The sequence below is a fragment of the Molossus molossus genome, unplaced genomic scaffold (assembly GCF_014108415.1).
Source record: "Molossus molossus isolate mMolMol1 unplaced genomic scaffold, mMolMol1.p scaffold_m16_p_29, whole genome shotgun sequence".
Classification (NCBI taxonomy): domain Eukaryota; kingdom Metazoa; phylum Chordata; class Mammalia; order Chiroptera; family Molossidae; genus Molossus; species Molossus molossus.
In genome coordinates this window covers 890,227-911,545 of record NW_023425365.1, presented here as the reverse complement: position 1 = coordinate 911,545, position 21,319 = coordinate 890,227, and the positions used below count along the sequence as shown (strand labels likewise).

The 21,319-nt window shown below is 43.4% G+C and overlaps 1 protein-coding gene across 4 annotated transcripts in view; it reads left to right on the top strand.

Moving 5' to 3' along the window:
- Positions 1–21,319, top strand: part of AUH (AU RNA binding methylglutaconyl-CoA hydratase) — a 181,581-nt gene that overhangs the window by 70,013 nt on the left and 90,249 nt on the right. For 3 of the 4 annotated variants that reach the window (XM_036278521.1, XM_036278523.1, XM_036278524.1), the window contains 2 exons: positions 17,124–17,216; positions 19,684–19,740. In XM_036278521.1, coding sequence (XP_036134414.1) covers positions 17,124–17,216; positions 19,684–19,740 — 150 coding nt within the window. The remainder of the gene's footprint in view (positions 1–17,123; positions 17,217–19,683; positions 19,741–21,319) is intronic. The other variant, XM_036278522.1, reaches the window with a different exon arrangement.

Below are 21,319 nucleotides of genomic sequence, written 5' to 3'. Positions count from 1 at the left end.
TATATTTTTAGATCTTCTCTTGGCTTTTACATTAATATATATTTGTATATATAGATTGTAGATTATATGCAAACGTATCTGTGAAAGTAACCACATAAACAGGTTTTCTATATTTTTATTTTTATTTTGGGAAGTTTATAGTTTTCTACAAATGCATCTGTTTCACCTAGATTTTCAAATACATTCCTATAAAGTCATTCATAATATTCTCTTATTGCTTTACTATCTGAAATGTCAACAGTGATGTCACCTTTCCATTTCTGATATTGGTTGTTGCTGTCCTCAATTTTTTTTTTTTTTCTTTGATCAGTTCCTCCAAGGCTCATCAGTTTTACTATACATTTCAAAAAAAAAAAAAAATCTTTTTTGGGCTTTGTTAGTCCTCTCTATTATGTCTACTTTATTAATTCCTATCATTAATTTTTTTTCAAGTTTATTTTGCTTCTTTATTTTAAAATCATTTTGATGAATTTTTGTTTCATTTATTTTCTGCCAATTAGACATATTTAGACATTCTTACAATATTCTTTATATCTTTTTCCTTTTTTCTGTGGTTTCTCTCTGGTTCTCCTTACCTCTCTCTTGTAAGCCATCTATCAGCTCACTAATTTCCTCATAAGCTGTACCTGTTTTTTTCTTTCTTTTTACAAACATTGAATTTTTGTTTAGTTTTAAAATATTTTTGGTTCTTTTAAAAATAAATTGCCACGTACAATAGCATGTCATCTGCGAATAATGACAGTTTCACTTCCTCCTTTCCAGTTTGGATCCCTTTTATTTTTTCTTCCTGTCTGATTGCTGTGGATAAGACTTCTAGTACTATGTTAAATAAGAGTGGCGAAAGTGGGCATCCCTGTCTTGTTCCTGTTCTTAAGGGAAATGCTTTTAGTTTTGCCCATTGAGTATGATGTTGGCTGTAGGTTTTTCATATATGGTCTTTGTTATGTTGAGATATGATCCCTTTATTCACACATTGCTGAGCGTTTTTATCAGAAATGGGTGCTGGATTTTGTCGAATGCTTTCTCAGCATCTATTGATATGATCATACAATTTTTATCTTTCATTTTGTTTATGTGGTGGATCACATTTATTGATTTGCAAATATTGTACCACTTTGCATCTCTGGGATGAATTCCACTTGGTCATGATGAATAATTTTTGTAATGTATTGCTGGATCTGACTTGCTAATATTTTGTTCAGGATTTTGGCATCTATGTATATCAGGGATATTGGCCTGTAGTTTTCTTACTTTGTGGTGTCTTCATCTGGTTTTGGGATTAGGATTATGCTGGCCTCATAAAAGGAGTTCGGAAGTGTTCCTTCTTCCGGAAAAATCTCAGACATCATATGTAGTGGAATTTTCATTGATACATCTAACCTAGGGCAAGAGAAACAAAGGGAAAAATTAATAAATGGGACTACATCAAACTTAAAAGCTTCTGCATAGCAAAAGAAATGAGCATCAAAATGAAAAGGGAACCCACTCTCTGAGAGAACATATTTGCCAACAATACATCAGATAAGGGGTTAATATCCAAAATATATAGAGTACTCATACAACTCAACAAAAGGAAGACAAACAGTCCAATTAAAAAATGGACAGAGGACCTGAATAGACACTTCTCTAAACAGGACATACAAATGTCCAGGAGACATATGGAAAAATGCTCAACATCACTAATCATCAGAGAGATGCAAATTAAAAACACTATGAGCGCCCTGGCCAGTTTTGCTCAGCGGTTAGAGCATTGGCCTGCAGACCTGGGAAACCCGGGTTCGGTTCCTGCTAAGGGCCCGTACCTCGGTTGCAATTTGTCCTTAGCCCCAGTTGGGGTTGTGTGGGTGGCAGCCAGTTGATGTGTCTCTCTCACATTGATGTTTTTCTTTTTCTCTCCCTATCTCCCTCCCACTGTATCTGAAGATAAATGCAGAAATGTCCTCGGGTGAGGATAAAATAAATAAATAAATAAAACAACTATGAGATGTGATCTCACACCTGCCAGACTGGCCGCCATCAACAAATCATCAAATAACAAGTGCTGATGAGGGTGTGGAGAAAAGGGGACTCTAGTGCACTGCTGGTGGGAATGCAGATTGGTGCAGCCACTATGGAAAACAGTATGGTGGTTCCTTAAAAAATTATAAATGGAACTTCCATTTGACCCAGTGATCCCACTTCTAGGAATATACCCTAAGAAGCCTGAAACACCAATCAGAAAGAATATATGCACCCCTATGTTCATAGCAGTGCTATTTACAATTCCTAAGATCTGGAAACAACCCAAGTGCCCATCAGTAGATGAGTGGATAAAAAAGCTGTGGTACATGTACACAATGGAGTACTATACAGCTGTAAGAAAGAGAGATCTCTTATCCTTTGAGATGACATGGAGGGACCTGTAGAGTATTATGCTTAGCATAATAAGCCAGTCAGAGAAAGACACATACCACAGTTATTTGTGGAACATAATGAACAAAATAAGCTGTCAACCAAAAGAGATCCAGAGTCATGAGAGTAGGGAACAGAATGAGAAACCTCAGAGGGATGGGGGATGGGAGTGGTGGGAAGAGATAAACCAAAGAATTTATATGTACAACCCATGGACAAGGACACTAGGCTGTGGTGGGGGGAGGGAGGGGGAACATCTGTAATACTTTCAACAATAAAAAATAAATAAATACTTCCCTCTCTTAAGTTAGCCATTTAGATAAATAATTTGTCAGGATAGAAGAAATTTTGGGGTCAAAGTTGGAGGACAGTGGGACCCACCTCTGTAATACTCTGCATTTAGCATTTCAGGGAAGCAGAGAACATCTGTGTGCACTGGACACTTTGCTGTTGGGCACGTGGCCTTGTTAGAAGCACCTATGGAGGCAGGTGGCTGGGCCAGTGCTCCCTCCGAGCTGGTCTCCGTGTAGGTTGGCTCTCTGCTGGCTGGTGTCAGTGTGGGTCAGCCCTTTGCCTGCTGCTAACCCGGAGAAAATGTGCCTCCAGCCCCTGTGTTTGTCTGTTCTGAGGAGCTAGTGTTTGTGTTGTTATTTTCTAGTTTACCTCGTGCATACTGATTGGGGATGGCTGTGAAATTGGTATTGTTTTGAATTTATTGTTGTGTGTTTGCTTTGTAGATGCTGTTTATGTGTTACTTGGTGCACAGGTATTTTGTCACTGCTAGACCTTCATTGTGGGCTTCTTTTTTTTTTTTATCCTCACCTGAGGACATTTTTCCATATTTTGTTCAGATAGAGTGGGAGGGGAAGAGAGAGAGAGAGACATCAACGGGAAAGGGACACATTGAGTGGCTGCCACCCGCAAGACCCACCCAGGGCCGGGGACAATCTGCAACCCAGGTACATGCCCTTAGCGGGAACCGAACCCGGGTCTCTCTAGACTGCAGGCCGACGCTCTAACCTCTGAGCCAAACCGGCCAGGGCAATTTGTGGGCTTCTTTATTAAGCCTTATAAAATGCCTTTTTTATTTCTGGTCTATTTAATACTTTGACCATACATTGTCCTTATGTATTCAGATTATAAGATCTTTTCTTTGTATTTGACTCTGAGGTAACATAGCCATTCTTCATAATTTTTATTATTATTATTATTACTTTTTTTTATCCTTACCCGAGGACATTTTTGCATTCATCTTCAGATAGAGTGGGAGGTAGGGAGGGGGGAAGGGAGAGCGAATCATTGATGTGAAAGAGACACATCAACTGGCTGCCACCCACACGAATCCAATCAGGGCCAGGGACAAACTGCAACCGAGGTACATGACCATAGCAGGAACCGAACCTGGGTCTCTCTGGTCTGCGGGCCGACCTCCTACCACTGAGCCAAACCGGCCAGGATTTGTTTATATTCTTGAATGATTTCAGTAAAATCAGAATACCAGGATGCTATATGGGCATTTCTCTTGAAATATTTGAGTTCTCTGTTTTGTGTAAGAACACTTCTTTAAGCAAAAACAAATTTGAAAGTTGTGACTGACACTAGAACTTTTTTGTAGCAGTCAATGACTTTATATTTGTTAGGACTTAAAGGCAATATAAATCTACGGGCCACTTTGCAAGCCTCCCACCCCAGGAAAACAAAGACCACACTTCCAGGAGAACTGGCTGGACAAGAAATGCCACCAGACACCAGGAACCAAAGAAGCACCCAATTACACACCCATATTCCTGTAGACCCCACTCCCTGCCCAAACCCATCAACTAGGACTCCAAAACCCACTGGTGACAAAAGCTTTCCACCAGTGGACGCACATAAGGATGAAACTCCAGCTCCCAGGGGCTGCCATCATGGACCCAACACCCCACAGCTCGGGGATGTGTAGCCCCTCCCTTTGGGTATCCACACCACCACCCCTTTTCTTTAAATAAACCCAATTTTTCTGCATTCACCGTCTGAGATGGCTCTTTAGCATGCCCGCGCCCCTCAAACCCTGTCTCACTAACCTTTCAGTATTTTTCAGAAACATCTCCAAACCTACATTGTGTTGTAGCTCAGAGTTGAAAGTGGACCCCTTCCCTTTCCCCGTGTCATGGTTCTGACCTCAGCCACCCTCACAGGTCCTGCAGACCCTGCAGCAGACCAGCCCCCCCCCCCTTTATCTTCCTCTTAAGATAGCAAGGCTGTCATTGTTTGCTTTAATTATATTTTTAGGAGCATTTTGAAGGATTATTATCTTCTTTGTCATACCTGGGTTATTTCCTGCTACTAAACTCAAAATAGTATCTGATCCCATTGGTTACATAACATTGAGTCATGGCTTCTTCCTCTGGCCTTTGGGAATAGCCTTTGCTGGTGGCAGGCCCTGTCCGTTCGGTGGCACTCCTGTGCAACTGCCGTAGTGGTTCCTCAGTCCTGTGAAACCGGTCACCTGCCTTTCTGGAGGTGTGCTTCACAGCGTTTCCTCTCAGGTTACTACGTGCTCCGAGGAGAGATTCTCGATGGCAAGCCCGGCACACGAGGTAACTGAAACCAGCATGTGTTTTGAGGTGACTCATATTTTCCTGAAAAAAAAAAAAAAAAATTACTAAGAAAAACATCTTTCCACTGTAATTGAAAAAATAAATTTCTAAAAAAGAAAAACAATCTTTCAGAGAAAAATTAGGATTGTGTACAGTTTCAGGATGCATAATGTGAAATGGTTGGAATCTAATTACTCATTGAATACTAAGCTGTATTATTCAATACTTCTTTAGTAGGAAACATTTATATAATTTATAGAATGCTAATTTATGTGAATTAATATTTGAAAGTACCACGTAGTTTACCTATTTAATGATTTTAATTTTTTTTTCCTTTTTTAAATAAGGACCCCCACATTTCTTGTCATTTTGTATTATATATTTCATATAAGTTATACTGTTAAAAACTTATGCTCTTGAGAAAATTTCTTAAGCTCTTAATTATTAAATTTAGAAATAGGAAAAAGTGTTACATTCTCTGACTTCCAAATTAAGAAAACTTGAGCAATGAGAAGATTCATTCCAACCCCTCCCTGCCCCCACCTCCCAGAGCAGTGCGTCTGCATTTATTTCTGCTCATTTTCCACCACTGTGTCCTGTACCCCATACTCTGCTCCATGAAACCTGAGCCCTGTCTCCGGAATGGCCCCTCCCCTGGCCTTCATTCTGTCAGCCTGACGCTCCTTTATGGTGACTCAGTGAGGGGAAGGGAAGGCGTGTCCATCCACCAATTCTATCTGTGTTATTTTAAGTGTAGGAAATGTTTTAATGATTCCATTTCTAAAATGAGGATTTTAAACTTTCTCTTGGCCAGTGTGATGTTGAGCACATCATGTATCTCAGACTATAACTGTCACATGCAGAGTACAGCCGTCCCCAAGGCAGCTGACCCTCTGGGCCGCAGTGTGGACACTTTGTAAACCACCCGTGCTCTTTCTGTTATGCTTCAGGGCGTGGGAAGTCCTGGAATGTCACTTTTACAATTTACAACCCTTCTGTTGGGTCTTTATTTTCAATGCACAATTTGATGTGAAGAAACATTCCTCTTTCCATGTATATCCCATCAATTTGTTCCTATATTTGGGGGAAAGTGTAAGGAATATTGGACGACACCTGTTTATTTACTGTGGGTTGGGACTTCCAGAAACAGGACTCCATAGTTTCAGGCCTGAGTTTGATTTTGGAGGCCTTAGAAACTCACGTGTGCTGTTTCTTTTTCTAAGAAGAGCCAGCTTGCAGCGGTGGCGGAACCTGTAACCTCACGTGGACCACGTTCTCTCACACACGGAGGTGCCTCACTCTCCTGTCGCTCTGCCCCTGGGAACTCCGCGGTGCTTCTCCTGCAGCTCCGCAGCCTGCATGTGTTCCTGTCACTTCTCTGAAGTGCTCAGTGAGAGTCCTTGCTAATGCCGAGGAGAGGCGAGCACCAGGCTCAGTGCACTGCAGGCAGAGGGGCAGCGGAGACTTCGGAGCTTGTCCCAGCTGTGAGGAGGGCCTGGCTGACCAGCATGGCATGGGGTTGCTGTTCTGATTCAGAGTGGGCAGCTTGGTGGGGACTGCTGGTGCAGGTGTGCGCAGAGTCCATGGGAGCAGAAAGGAAGGGGCTTTGTGGAACTGGGCATCCAGGCAGAGAGCAGTTGTCTGCAGGGAGGGGTGGAAATGACCTCTGGGGGTGCTTTGAGTAGTTTGGGGCTGAGACACAGAGTAGGGGTCCGAGGTTGGAGGAAAGGCTGTGCGGGTCGGCCGAGCGTGGTTTACCATGCACCTCCCGTGCTCTGCCAGATGTCCTCCAGGCTACCCGCAGTGTGGGATACATCAGTGTGCAGTTTCCAGTGGGCGGTTACTTGACTCTCTGCATTTTAGAAAGATCTTCCAACAGGAAGACGCATTGGGAGGGGCATATTGCAGGAAAGAGACCAGTTAGCGACCTTCTGCTGCTGAGAAATGAGGGTACCCGGACCTCTGGCTGTGGAAGGGGAGGGGGACTTGCAGGTTTGTGAGCTGTTAGACAGGACTCAGGAAGCAGAGGATGTAAGAAACGCACTGAAAAGCAGGACATCTGGGATGTTTCAGGGTGTCTTACTTGAGGAGCACGGTGGATAGAGATGCTGCTACCAGATGTGGAATAGGATCCAGAGGAAGGATGGACAAGAAGTTGGTTTGGACATGATAGAGCATTTAAGTGGAGATGTCTTCCAGGCAGGTGGCTGTAGAGAGTCAGTCTGGAGAGACGTTTGGGTAGGAATTTGGATATCAGGGGTCTTTGGCTGTAGAGAGTCAGTCTGGAGAGACGTTTGGGTAGGAATTTGGATATCAGGGGTCTTTGGCTGTAGAGAGTCAGTCTGGAGAGACGTTTGGGTAGGAATTTGGATATCAGGGGTCTTTGGCTGTAGAGAGTCAGTCTGGAGAGATGTTTGGGTAGGAATTTGGATATCAGGGGTCTTTAAATGGGTGGTGCATGTTAGGGTGGGGATGAGACCTCCTGGGCAGAGCTCTTGCTGAGGGAATGGAGACTGGACTAACTGGAGGTCGGTGGAAAGGCCAGGGAAGGCGAGGGAGGGGCCTCACAGGCAAAGGAAGAGAGGTTCAAGGAGGAGAGTGTCCAGGATGACTGGCTCTGAGCATCAGTTTATGGGGACCAGGTACTGCCCACTGGTTATGGGACAATGTGCTGCTGTCACTGTCAGCGGAGAAAGAACGGCCTGGGTGAGGTGGGTGGGACAAGGGCTGTGGGGTGGAGGTGAGTGGGAGGCAGTCACACGTTCACTCTGTTCCCCCAGAAGCCTGGCTTAGAGGTGGGCAGGCTGAGGCCATAGCGAGGCCTCAGGGGAGGTTTGGGGGAGAGAGGAGATTGGGGAGGAAGCAGATTGCAGGAGCCTGCAACTAGAGCACATTGGGTAGCGGGGTTCCTGGACAGGAGGGGTGAGAACTGGGGAGCAACGTCACTCCGCCTGTTTGTGACCGGAGAGGACCTCGGGAGCCACTCAGGTTGATTTTTCTTTCTTCCTTTTTTTCAGATACAATTAACTAGATATTATTTTTTTCATGAAACTCACACTCTGGGAAAACTCACCTAGCTTTCTGTTCATCTTTCACCAAGCGTGTTCTAAAGCACGGTGTGGGCACCTTTGAAGGTGACCTGCCCTTCCCAGCCCCACTTGCCCCTGAAATGTCGAGAGAGGAGCACACAGTGGGCTGTGTCCTGTCCGGCACCCGCCCAGCCTGTTCTTTGCTTCAGGGTCCCAGCCTTGCAGGCTTCTCTCAGAACAAGTCTGATAAATTCCTTCATGTAGGAATACGTCAGTGCACTCCAACCAGTTCGTGTCTTTTCCAAGGGGCCAAGGCATGAACATTTTTGTCTGTGGAATTTCTCGTGTCCGAATACCTGTGGAAGAGAGATTTTTAGGGGTGGTACCTTTTTACTTTATTCATTTTTATTTTTTAATTGAGATATCATTGACACATGACATGATATGAATTCAAGGTGTGAAACATGTTGATTTGATATATTTAAATACTGTATTATGAGAATAGCAGCTTGCGAGGACCATATAGCCAGGGACACTGACTTGATCCTGGTAGGCTTGCGAAGGCATGAGACGGGGGCTGGGAGCCCACAGTCAGCCAGCTCGGTAGCGGCCTTAGCTGTGAGCAGCTCGCTCGGGTTAAACTCCCAACCAGCTCCACAGCGCAGAGCCAGGACAGACGCTAACATAGCAGCAGCCACTCACCTTGGGCTCTGGCAGAAGGAGGGCAGACTGGACTGGAACTCTGTGGGAACACTCGGGATTTGAAGGGCACTCAGAGCTTTTGCTGAGTTGCAGCCACGCAGGATGATGGCCATATTGCTCCTTATTGAGCCCTGAGATTCAACCCCACCCTGTGGGACATCGAAATGCAAACTGAGGCTCACTAACAACCAGCATCTGCCCCACCCTCGGGAAATCCCCTTATGCTGAGCAACTGAGGGAGTTTTTCAATCAACTGACAACCCAACACTCTTCAAGTAACCTGGACTGCTAGCCTCCAGGCAAAAAGCTAGAGGATAACAGTACCATTCCTGGGCTAGCAACTTGACAGTGGTATTTAACGTGGGTCCTCCCTCGCTCATCTAAACCCAAGAGAGGGAGCCACAAACAGCAGAACACCAATACTCACAGGGAAAACTTGGCAGGATCCAAAGCCCACTATAGCCAAAATGGTGAAACACAGAAACAAAAGCCAAATGAAAGAACAAGAGACCTCCACCAAAGATGAGATCAATGTGGAGCAGTTAGGCAAGTTAACAGAGCTTAGAATTCAGAGCCATGATCTTGAGGAAGCTCAACAGCATGAGTAAGGACATAGAGATGCTGAAAATAAACCAATTGGAAATTAAAAACCACCAAGAAGAGATCAAGAGTGACATATCAGAAATAAAAAACACATTGGGAGGTCTAAAGAGCAGAGTAGAGGAAGCTGAGGACCGGAGCAGTGAATGAGAAGACAGGGTAAAAAAATCAACCAATCAGAAAACCAAAAGGAAAAAACAATTAAAAAACAGGAAGACAGCTTAAGAGAACTGTGGGACAACTGGAAACGTAATAATATTCGCATCATAGGAGGCCCCGAAGAGGAAGAAAATGGGCAAGTGTTAGAGAATATATTTGAAGAAATAGTGACAGAAAACTTTCCTAATTTGGTGAAGGAAGAAGGCATTCAAGTTCAGGAAGCACAGAGAGCCCCAAGTAAGAAGAACCCAAACAGGCCCACACCAAGACACATAGTAATTAAAATGCCAAAAATTAAAGACAAGGAGAGAATTCTAAAAGCAGCAAGAGTTAAGCAACAGGTTACCTACAAAGGAAACCCCATAAGACTCTCAGCTGATTTCTCACAAGAAACACTTACGGACCAGAAGTCAGTGGCATGAAGTCATCAAGGTCATGAAAAACAAGGATCTGAATCCAAGACTATTCTACCCAGCAAGGCTGTCATTCAAAATAGAAGGTCAAATAAAGAGCTTCCCAGACCAAAAAAAAAAAAAAAAAAAGGATAAGGGAATACATTAGCACCAAACCAGCACTACAAGAAATATTATAAGGACTATTGTAATTAGTAGAAGAAATAGGAAGAAAAACAGAACCACAGTAAACAAAAATGTCAATAAATAAGTACATATCAATTATCACCTTAAATGTAAATGGACTGAATGCTCTGATAAAAAGACACAGAGTAGCTGATTGGATAAGAAATCATGACTCATGTCTATGTTGTTTACAAGAGACCTACCTCACAACAAGAGACTCACATAGGTTGAAAATGAAGGGATGGAAAAATTTTTTCCAAGCAAATGGAAAGCAAAAAAAAAAAAAAAAAAAAAGCTGGGGTAGCAATACTCATATCTGATAAAATAGATTTCAGAATGAAGACCATGACTAGAGTGAAAGAAGGCCACTACATAATATTGAAAGGATCTATCCAACAGGAAGATATAACCTTGTTAAACATATATGCACCCAATATATTAAAAATCTTCTGGAGGACTTTCAAGGAGAAATCGAAAGCAATACAATCATAGCAGGGGACTTCAACACCCCATTGACACCACTGGTTAGATCCTCTAGACAAAAAATTAGCAAGGAAACAGAGACTCTAAATGAAGCACTAAACCAAATGGATTTTATAGATATCTACAGAGAATTACATCCCAAAACAACAGAATTCACATTCTTCTCAAGTGCACATGGGACATTCTCAAAGATAGACCACATGATAGGACACAAACTAAATCTCTACAAGTTCAAGAAGATTGAAATCATATCAAACATCTTCTCAGATCACAATGGCATGAAACTAGAAATCAATTGCAACAAAAACATTCAAAGACATTTGAATACATGGAAGCTAAATAGCATGTTATTAAACAATGAATGGGTTACCGAGGAAATCAAGGAAGAAATTAAAAACTTCCTGGAAACCAATGAAAATGAACACACAACAACACAGAATCTATGGGATGCAGCGAAAGCAGTTCCGAGAGGGAAGTTCATAGCACTACAGGCCTACCTCAAGGAACAAGAAAAATTTCTACTTGGCTGTCTAACCTCACAACTAAAAGAATTAGAAAGCAAACAAAAAGAAAACCCCAGAGCAAGTAGAAGGAAGGAAGTAGTAAAGATTAGAGCAGAATCAGATGACATAGAGACCAAAAAAAACAATTCAAAGGATCATTTAAACAAAGAGCTGGTTTTTCAAAAAGATAAACAAGATTGATGGACCCTTAGATAGACTCACCAAGAAACAAAGAGAGAGAACCCAAATGCACAAAATCAGAAATGAAAGAGATGTAACAACTGACACCACATAAATACAAAAGATCGTTAACAGCTACTATGAACAATTATATGGCAACAAATTTGACAGTCTAAGCCAAGTAAACAAGTTTCTAGAAACACACAGTCTCCCAAAACTGGACCAGGAAGAGATAGAAAACTTGAACAGACCAATAACAACTAAGGAAATTGAAGAGGTAATCAAGACTCTCCCAGCAACAAAAGCCCAGGCCCAGATTGCTTCACGGGGAAGTTTTACTGAACATTCAATAAAGAACTAACACCCATTCTCCTCAAACTATTTCAAAAAATTCAAGAAGAAGGAAGACTTCCAAACTCGTTTTATAAGGCCGGCATAATTCTAATTCCAAAACCAGAAAAAGACACTACAAAGAAACTAGGGGAATATCTCTGATGAACATAGACGCCAAAATCCTGAACAAAATACTAGCAAATTGGATCCAGCAATAAATCAAAAAAATTATTCACCATGACCCAGTGGGATTCATCCCAGGGATGCAAGACTGGTACAATATTTGCAAATCAATAAATGTGATACACATTTACCATCCCATTTACCATCATGGCAAAAAAATCAACATACCTAGGAATAAACTTAACCAAAGAATTAAAGGACCTATTTTCTGAAAACTACAGGACATTGAAAAAAGAATTAGAGGAAGATATAAAAAAAGTGGAAGCACACACCTTGTTCATGGATTAGAAGAATTAACATCATTAAAATGTCCATACTACCCAAAGCAGTCTATAGATTCAATGCAATCCCCATCAAAATACCAACGACATATTTCATAGAACTAGAACAAATACTTCAAAAGTTCATATGGAACCAAAAAAGACCTCGAATAGCCACAGCAATTTTGAAAAAGAAGAACAAAGTAGGTGGGATCACAATACCAGATATCAGGTTATACTACAAAGCAATTGTAATCAAAGCAGCCTGGTACTGGCACAAGGACAGGCATATAGCCCAGTGGAACAGAACAGAGAGCCCAGAAATGGACCCAAGGCAATATGCTCAATTAATATTTGACAAAGGAGGCAAGAGCATACAGTGGAGTAAAGACAGCCTCTTTAATAAGTGGAGTTGGGAAATTGGACAGCTACATGCAAAAAGATGAAACTAGACCATCAACTTACACCATACACAAAAATAAACTCAAAATGGATAAAAGACTTAAATGTGACCAGTGAAACCATAAAAATTCTAGAAGAAAATGTAGGGAACAAAATTTTGGACTTGATATGCAGGAGAATTGTCACTGATACATCACCTAAGGCAACAGAAACAAAGGAGGAAATGAACACATGGGACTACATCAAACTCAAAAGCTTCTGCACAGCAAAAGAAACAACCATCAAAATGGAAAGGCAACCCACTGTATGGGAGAACATCATTGCCAATGATACATCAGATAAGGGGTTAATTTCCAAAATATTTTGAGTACTCATACAACTCAACAAAAGGAAGACAAAGAACCCAATTAGTAAATGGGCAGAGGAGCTGAATAGACACCTCTCCAAACAGGACATACAAATGCCCAAGAGACATATGAAGAAATGCTCAACATCACTAATCGTCAGTGGGATGCAAATTAAAACGACTATGAGGTATCACCTCACACCTGTCAGAATGGCTGCCATCAACAAATCATCAAACAACAAGTGTTGGCGAAGGTGTGGATAAAAGGGGACTCTAGTGCACTGCTGGTGGGAATGCAGACTGGTGCAGCCACTATGGAAAACAATATGGTGTTACCTCAAAAAATTAAATATTGAACTTCCATTTGACCCAGTGATCCCACTTCTAGGAATATACCCTAAGAAGGCTGAAACACCAATCAGAAAGAATATCTGTACCCCCATGTTCATAGCAACACTATTTACAATAGCTAAGATCTAGAAACAGCCCAAGTGTCCATCAGAGACGAATGGATAAAAAAGCTGTGGTATATATACACAATGGAGTATTATACAGCTGTAAGAAAGAAAGATCTCTTATCCTTTGAGACGACATGGAGGGACCTGGAAAGTATTATCCTAAGTGAAACAAGCAGAAAAAGTCAAATATCACATGATCTCACTTATATATGGAATATAGTGAGTATAGCAGTGTGAGGAATAGGGTAGACCCAGAAACACGGAAGTAGGGCACAGACTGACAACCCTCAGAAGAGGGTTGGGAGGTGGGAAGAAATATACCACAGAACTTATATGCATGTTTGAATAACCAATGGACATGGAAAACAAACCTAGGGATGGTGCAGGGGGGATGGGGAGGAGGGTGTCAATGGGGTAAAAAAGGAGAAACATCTGTACCAAAAACAAACAAAAATATTGCATTATGATTACCTACATAGCAGTCTGTCTATCACAGAACTCAAGTCAGTGGTGAGACAATGGAGAAGGTACCTTATTTTTTTTTCTCCTTAATCCTCACCCAAGGGTGTTTTTTCATTGATTTTTTTTTTTTGTTTTAGATAAGTGGAATGGAGGGAGGGGGGATAGTAAGAGAGAATGTGAGAGAGACACATCGATTGGTTGCCTCCTGCATGAACCTCACCAGGGCTGGGGATCGAACCTGCAACCCTTTGGTCAGTAGGCCGATGCTCTAACCAGTGAGCTGTGCCGGCCTGGGGGAGATGGTACCTTTTATTTATTTTATTTTATTTTTTTCTCTTTTTATTTTTATTTATTTATTTTTATTTTTTAAACTTATCTTTATTGTTGAATGTGTTACAGATGTTCCTCATTTTTCCCCCATTGACTCCTTCCCCACTCCTGCCCCCCCAACCTGCCCTTCACCACAGTGTTGTCTTTGTCAATTGGTTATGCATATATGCATATAAGTTCTTTGGTTTATTTCTTTCCACCCCCTAACCCCCCTTTTCTTTGAGGTTTGTCATCTAGCAACCAATTTGTACTTCTTAATCCCTTCACCTATTTCACCCATTCCCCCAACCTTCCTCCCAACTGGCAACCAACAAAATGTTCTCTGTATCTATGAGAATGTTTCTGTTCTGCCTGTTTACTTTGTTTGTATATTCAATTGTCGGTAGATATGTATTCATTACCATTTTGTTCATATTTTTTATCTTTTTCTTTAAGAAGACCCTTCAACATTTCATATGATAATGGTTTGGTGGTGATGAACTCCTTTAACTTTTTCTTGTCTGGGAAAGTCTTTATATGGCCATTGATTCTAAATGACAGCTTTGCAGGATAGAGTAATCTTGGTTGTAGGTTCTTGCTTTTCATCACTCTGATTATTTCTTGCCACTGACTTCTGGCCTGCACTGTTTCTTTTGAGATATCAGCAGACAGTCTTATGGGAACTCCCTTGTAGGTAACTAACTACTTTTCTCTTGCTTTCAAGATTCTCTCTTTGTCTTGAACCTTTTGCATTTTGATGATAATGTGTCTTGGTGTGGGCCTCTTGGGGTTCATCTTGTTTGGGACTCTCTGTGCTTCCTGGACTTGTATGTCTGTTTCCTTCACCAAGTTATGAAAGTTTTCTGCCATTATTGTTTCAAAGAGGTTTTCGATTTCTTGTTCTCGCTCTTCTCCTTGTGGCACCCCCAAGATGCGAATGTTGGCACGTTTGAAGTAGTCCCAGAGGCTTTTACATGATCCTCATTTTTCTGGATTCCTTCTTCTTTTTGCTGTTCTGATTGGGTGTTTTTTACTTCCTTGTATTCCCAATCGATGGTTTGCTTCTTGGATTTACGTACTCTACTATTGAATCTGTGTAAATTATTCTTTATTTCAGTTAATGCCTCCTTCCTTTCTGACTACGCATCCTTCATTTTTGACAGGTCTTTATTATGCTCTTGAGGCCCTCACTAAGTTCGCTGAGGTTCTCACCAAATTCATTGAGCATCCTTATATGCAGTGTTTTGAGCTCAGTATCTGTTAGGTTGCTTATCCCCATTTCGCTTAGCTCTTTTCCTGGGGTTTTGTTCTGTTCTTTCATTTGGGGCCTGTTTCTTTGTTTCCTCATTTTGGCTGCCTCCCTGTGTTAGTTTCTGTGTATTACTTAACAAGAGGTATGGGGCTCGCTGAGACCAGATGCTGCTTGTTTGAAAGAATTTAGGAAAACCTGAAGCAGGATCCAAGACAGGCCAATCCTATGGTTAAGCAATTGGCAACAGGTTAGGTGTTCCCGAAAGTTGGGTGGGACAGGGCCTACAGGAATCACCAGGGCGGTGCAAACAGTGTGAACCAGGTTGCTGGAGTCCCAGATATGGCAGCAGTCTGCCGCCCCAGGAAAGGGCTCACCAAAGGAACAAAGGCCTCTGATAGCACGTCTGTCCTGGAGAAAGCCCCCTGTCCAGCCCTTGCTCCAATGCCGAACAGCTCAGTTCTTTCCTTTATGTCTCTGGCACCCTTTGAGCTGCCTCCCTTCTGAACTTAGAGGGAGCAAGTCTGGGTAAGTCAGTGTGTGGGCCCCTTAAGGAGCTGCCTGGGGCTCCAGCCGCCTCAGCCTCCCTGAGCCTCAGTTCCCGCTTGTTTTTCCAGCTAGAAGTTTTGGGGATTCTCTTCCTGGCACTGAACCCTGAGCGGGGCGCCTGGTGTGGGACGGGGACCCCTCAGTCCTCAGGAAGGACCTTCCCAGCCGAGGTGTCCTCCTGATTTTTATCCGCCACACGTGGGTGGAGGACCAACGTGTTGGCCTCCACCGCTACTACCAGTCTCTATGCGGCTTCTTCTTTAATTTTGTAGTTGTAGGACTTCCATTCAGCTTGAGTTCAGGTGGCTTTGAATGATGTTCTGTAGTTTAGTTGTAACTTTGATGTGGTTGTGGGAGGACGCGATACCGCGTTTACCTAACCGCCATCGTGACCAGAAGTCAAGATGGTACCTTTTAGTATCTGCATTCTATGAAACAGAACCCTTCCTGTTCATATTTTTGATTGTGGGAAGGTGAAGTTTTTATTATTTAATTATAACGCTTTTATTAATCTTGATAACAGATGTCAGTGTGTTTTGTTCCAGGGTCATAAGCTTCAGAAAAAATACTCTTTGATCAGTGATCTTGGAATTTTGATGCATTGGTGACGTCTTATTCTGTAAATTACCAGCCTTCATGTTCTGTACCCAGCTAGGTCGGCCTCACTTCACAGTCCCACAGTCAGAAATACAATTCGGTTGTAAAAATGAAATCTGAATATTTTGATTTACTGAAGTCTCATTCAAGTACTATTCTGTTTCTGCACTCGAGAACGTCTGGTGGTGTGTTCTGTGACTGGCTGACCCTCTCACAGGCAGTTGGTAGGTTCTCTGAGCTTTCTCTGAGCATGTTCCATCTGAAGTGTGGCATTGGACAGCCCCCCTTCCCCAGCGCTGTCCATCGTGCTGATCCCCTCGCGGCAGAACTGGTGCTGACCCCAGGGCCGCTGGGACCGCTAGGTCATGTTTGAGGACGTGTGTTACTTCCTGGAATGCGATTATTATCCTCGGCACCAAGGGAACCCACAGAAGACAGTAAACTGAGTCGTTTAAACTGGAGACGTGTCTGAACCAGCGTCTCATAAAAGGCTGTATGGGCTGTAAGATCACGAAGTGAGAACTGTGATTCTGTTGGTTGAACAGAAAGTATTTACGGAAGTATTTCAGTAATATGGGAAGGTTCAGTGGTACCGTGTTGCCCATTTATATGGTGGAACAGCAGAAGGAGATGGTTCTTTTATTAAAGGCAAAAGGGATACAAAATTTGGTACACAGTAGCCCATTTAAAAATATGGTTACAGATAAAAGTCTGAAATAAGTCACATGGTGATGTAATTTACTGAAGAAGCATGAAGTCTTTCTGTTTCAGCTAACCTGCCTGTGCCGACGATCGCGGCCATCGACGGGCTGGCTCTAGGTGGTGGTCTGGAGCTGGCGCTGGCCTGTGACATCCGAGTGGCAGGTGAGGGTGCGCCCTATTAAAACAACATTTAACGTGAGTTTCTCCCTCAGTCTCCAGGAAGGCCCAGATATGTTCCTCCTTTCCTGTGGTTGAGGAGGTCATGTGGGAAAAGATCACCTGTTGGACTTAATGCAGTACTTTGATTCCCAGGTCAGAACACGGCCTTTGGCCGTCTCTTGTTCAGTCTTAGTGGTAGGAAAGGGGGGCAGGGACTGGGTCAGGCAGAGCTGAATTTGAATCAGGTCCTGCCCTTTCTGACCGGCTTCCTCCTCTAAATCGAGAAATGTTGTTTGCAGTCGAGAGACTGAGTGAGTGGATCTGGGCACGTGTATAGTCCACGCGCTTTGTTATTGTGAGCTACAGAAATAATAACTTCTCTCTCAGAAGTTCATTTTCTTTCTGGATGGTTTTCTGAGGATTGGATGAGGTGATTATGAAAACAATCATGGAAACTGTTTGTGCTAGCCGTGTGCTGAGGGTTGACCCAGTGTCCAGCACTTTCTAAGCACTTGCCATGTATTAGCTCAGTCTTTGAGCAGCCGGATGAGGTCAGCACTCCGTGGTGCTGGAGGCAGCCAGGGCAGAGCAGGGTGAAGGACAAACCCCAGCCAGTGACTGAGCTGGATTTGAACCAGGCAGGCTGGTGCCAGAGCCCATGTTCTGCCACTGTGGCCCTGCAGCCCTCCAGCCCACCGCAGAGCCCTGTCCTGGGCCCTCACCACGGGGGCCTGAAGGGCTCGGGGCCCCAACTGTGAGAAGCGGAGAGTCACTTCCGATGCAGCGGCCTGGCAAAAGTAGAGTCAGTATAATTGTTTTTACTGATTTTATGGTGACTTTCTTGCGATTGGTAGTTGCTAGGCCGTGCACACATTTTCCCCTTTCCTCGGTATTCTGGATCTCTGTTTTCTGGTCTGGAATCACTGGGTTTTACATTGCAAAGCTCAGGCACATGAAATTTGTGTCTGAAAGAATGCAGCTTCTGGGAGCTAGGATGTGGGAAGCAGGCCGTGTGCTTCAAACATGCAAATAAAGAAATGATCAAGGTGTTTTTCTTTTTTATCCACACCTGAGGACATTTTTCCATTTTTTTTTGTTCAGGTAGAGTGGTAGGGAGAGAGAGAGAGAGAAACATCGACGTGAAAGGGACACATTAAGTGGCTGCCACCCGTACCACCAACCAGGGCCAGGGACAGACTGCAACTGAGGTACGTGCCCTTAGTGGGAATCAAACCCGGGTCTCTCTGGACTGCAGGCCAACGCTCTAACCGCTGAGCCAAACTGTCCAGGGCAGTCAAGGTGTTTCAAAGTATCCCTACAACCAGCCAGGGCGCGCAAGGTGTTTCAAAGTCGCCCTACAACCGGCCAGGGCGCTGAGGGAGTTTTCAAGTAGTCCTACAACACACATGGTAGGAGACACCCTGTCCATCTGTCAGGGCGGTGAAGCCGTTTGTCAGAAATACCCAGAGGTTGAGTCTTGAAAAGCTGCTCTGTCTGATGTGATGTATGACGCTGCTTCACCTGGAGGACCGTCAGGCTGGGGGAGAATGCCTGATTGTCGGTAGCCTCACGTCGCTGGGGAATTGACGGCATCTGAGTCCTCACACGTGACTGGGCAGTGTCAGTACATATCATGTGGTTTCAGCATTGCTTTTCTGCATCAGAAATTATTTGTCTGCCAAGAAATTTTTAACAGAATCTCTTAATATACAGGGTGTGGCAAAGGTAGATTTACAGTCGTTCATATGGAAAATAGTGCAGTAACTAAGAAATAATAATGTACAAATAAACTGTCTCACATACTCAGAATTGTAAAACCACTTCTGCCCCACCCTGGATGGAATTTAGAGTGGTAATTATTTTCATAACTGAATGTCTTCTGAAGTGGTAACAGGATTTGTGACACATTAATTAGCACACAAAATACAGTTGTTCCCCTTATTCCAGGGGTATACACTCCAGAACCCCCAGTGGGTATCTGCAGCTCCGGAGAGGACCGACCCTGTGCAATGCCCTTCGCTAGAGGAAGCACTTGATGGCTTCTCTGGCATGTCCATATTGCAGACGACATGACTCTTGCACCTGGGGCTGCTACTGACTAAAATGCGGGGGGCGACTTGAGCACCAGCACTGCAATGCTACCACCGTCGATCTGCGAGTCCCCACGGCCGTGCAGACACTCACAGAGGGATGAGTCACGTTCCGGGCAGGCCGGGGCAGGCCGGAGGTTTCATGACACCACTTAGAACAGAATTCAGGTTTAAAACTTACGAATTGCTTCTTTCTGGGATTTTCCATTTAATATTTTCAGACAGCATTTGTCTTCACTTAGTTGAAACTGTGGACAGCAAAATTGTGTCCAAGGGGGTATTACTGTGTTCATAGTTGATCTCACTAACTTTTTAAGTTATAAATGAATTTGATTTTATAGATATTACTTAGGATATTAATTTTCTTCCTTCCTTTTCAGCGTCTTCTGCAAAAATGGGCCTGGTTGAAACAAAGTTGGCCATCATTCCCGGTGGAGGTATGAATTGTTTATGCCCGTCTGGGTTTGTTCTTAAAAACGAGGCAGAAGGCAAAAAGGTGTTTATTGAAAGGCAACCTTTTGGGTGAAGAGACCGATGCTGCGTCATCTGTCTGCGGCCAAGTGCTTCCTCAGAGGCATCTTAGCTGCTGTGGGCGCCGCTGGTGGGCGCTGCTGAGGTTGCCCTCTGGCGTTCTCTCCGATGCCTCCCTGTGTGACAGCTTAATCTTCAAATCATCTCACCAGTCACGTTATTCTTGAGGGGTGACTTGGAAACTTCTGTGGGGACATGTAAATATGTGCCCCTTAGAGAGCTCCACGCACAGCCCACCCAGTAGAGGAGGGCAGGGCTGCCCAGGCTGCTGCCAGCTCCTGGGTCTGGGCAGCGGGCAAGGGTCGGGCCCCGGGCAGCTAGTGTCGCAGATTCGGTTACTACAAAATGATAGCTGCGTCTTTTGGAACTCATTGACAAAAGTGCTTTTCTGGCATTGATAATGAAATCTTGCATGACCCAACACATATGAAATTGTTGTTCTTTTGTCTGATGCAGAGAATTTGGAGATATTCACATTTTATGAAGTTGTTTATCCAAAAAGTAGGCTTCATTGGAAGATGTGCACATTGATAACTTATTAGTATGTGAATGAAATAACAGTAACAGTGTAAACTGTTAAAGGCAGCATTGAACACTTCAGGCATGGTTGTACCTGAACAGGTTAAAATGATATGTTTAACCATATCATTATAAGAGTATCTATTCTGATTAGAGTGTATAGGTAGAAATTAAAAGGTAATTCAGTGAAACTGAAGACGACCCAGATCAGCGTGTGAGATTCACTAAGTTTTCTACTTCAGTAATCCATGAACATGTTACTCTTATAGGTAAAAGCATTCACTACCTACCTGTTCTATCATGCCAACCTTTTTCACAGTGACGAGTGAAAGCTCAGAAAAAGAATTTATAAGAAAATATAGCTCTTTGAAAATAGTTATCAGATAACTAATATGTGAACCTAAAACATGGTTAGAGGAAAGGTGATATGTTTGATAAATTATTTTAAAAAGTAAGCTTTATTAGTATGGGATAAAACTAATCCTGGAAGAAAGTGACTCTAGCTGACTGGTGGCCGCCCAAAAGATATGTCATTGTAAACCTGGGAATATGACCTTATTTGGGAAAAAAGTTTTTACAGATGTAATTAAGGATCTTAAGGTGGTATCTTCCTGGATTATGTGAATGAAGCTTAAGTCCAAGGACCAGTGTCTCAGAAGAAGTGGAGAAGACGCAGGCAGGTGAGGAGAAGGGAGAGAAGACCGTGTGCGGACTTGCACGGACCGGGGAGCTGTGCACACACCTTGAGGAAGGCCAGGGGTGCTGGCAGCCCTCAGACACGAGGACACTTCCTCAGGAGCAGCCCCGGAGGGGTCCGTCCTGCCAGCATCTTAACTAGCCTCTGGCCTGCAGGACGACGAGAACGGAATCCCACTGCTCTAAGCCACCCGGTCGTGGCCGTTTGTCACAGCAGCCCTGGGGAGCGAGCGCGGTCGTTTAATGCTGAAGTCGTCGTCTTTGGGCAGG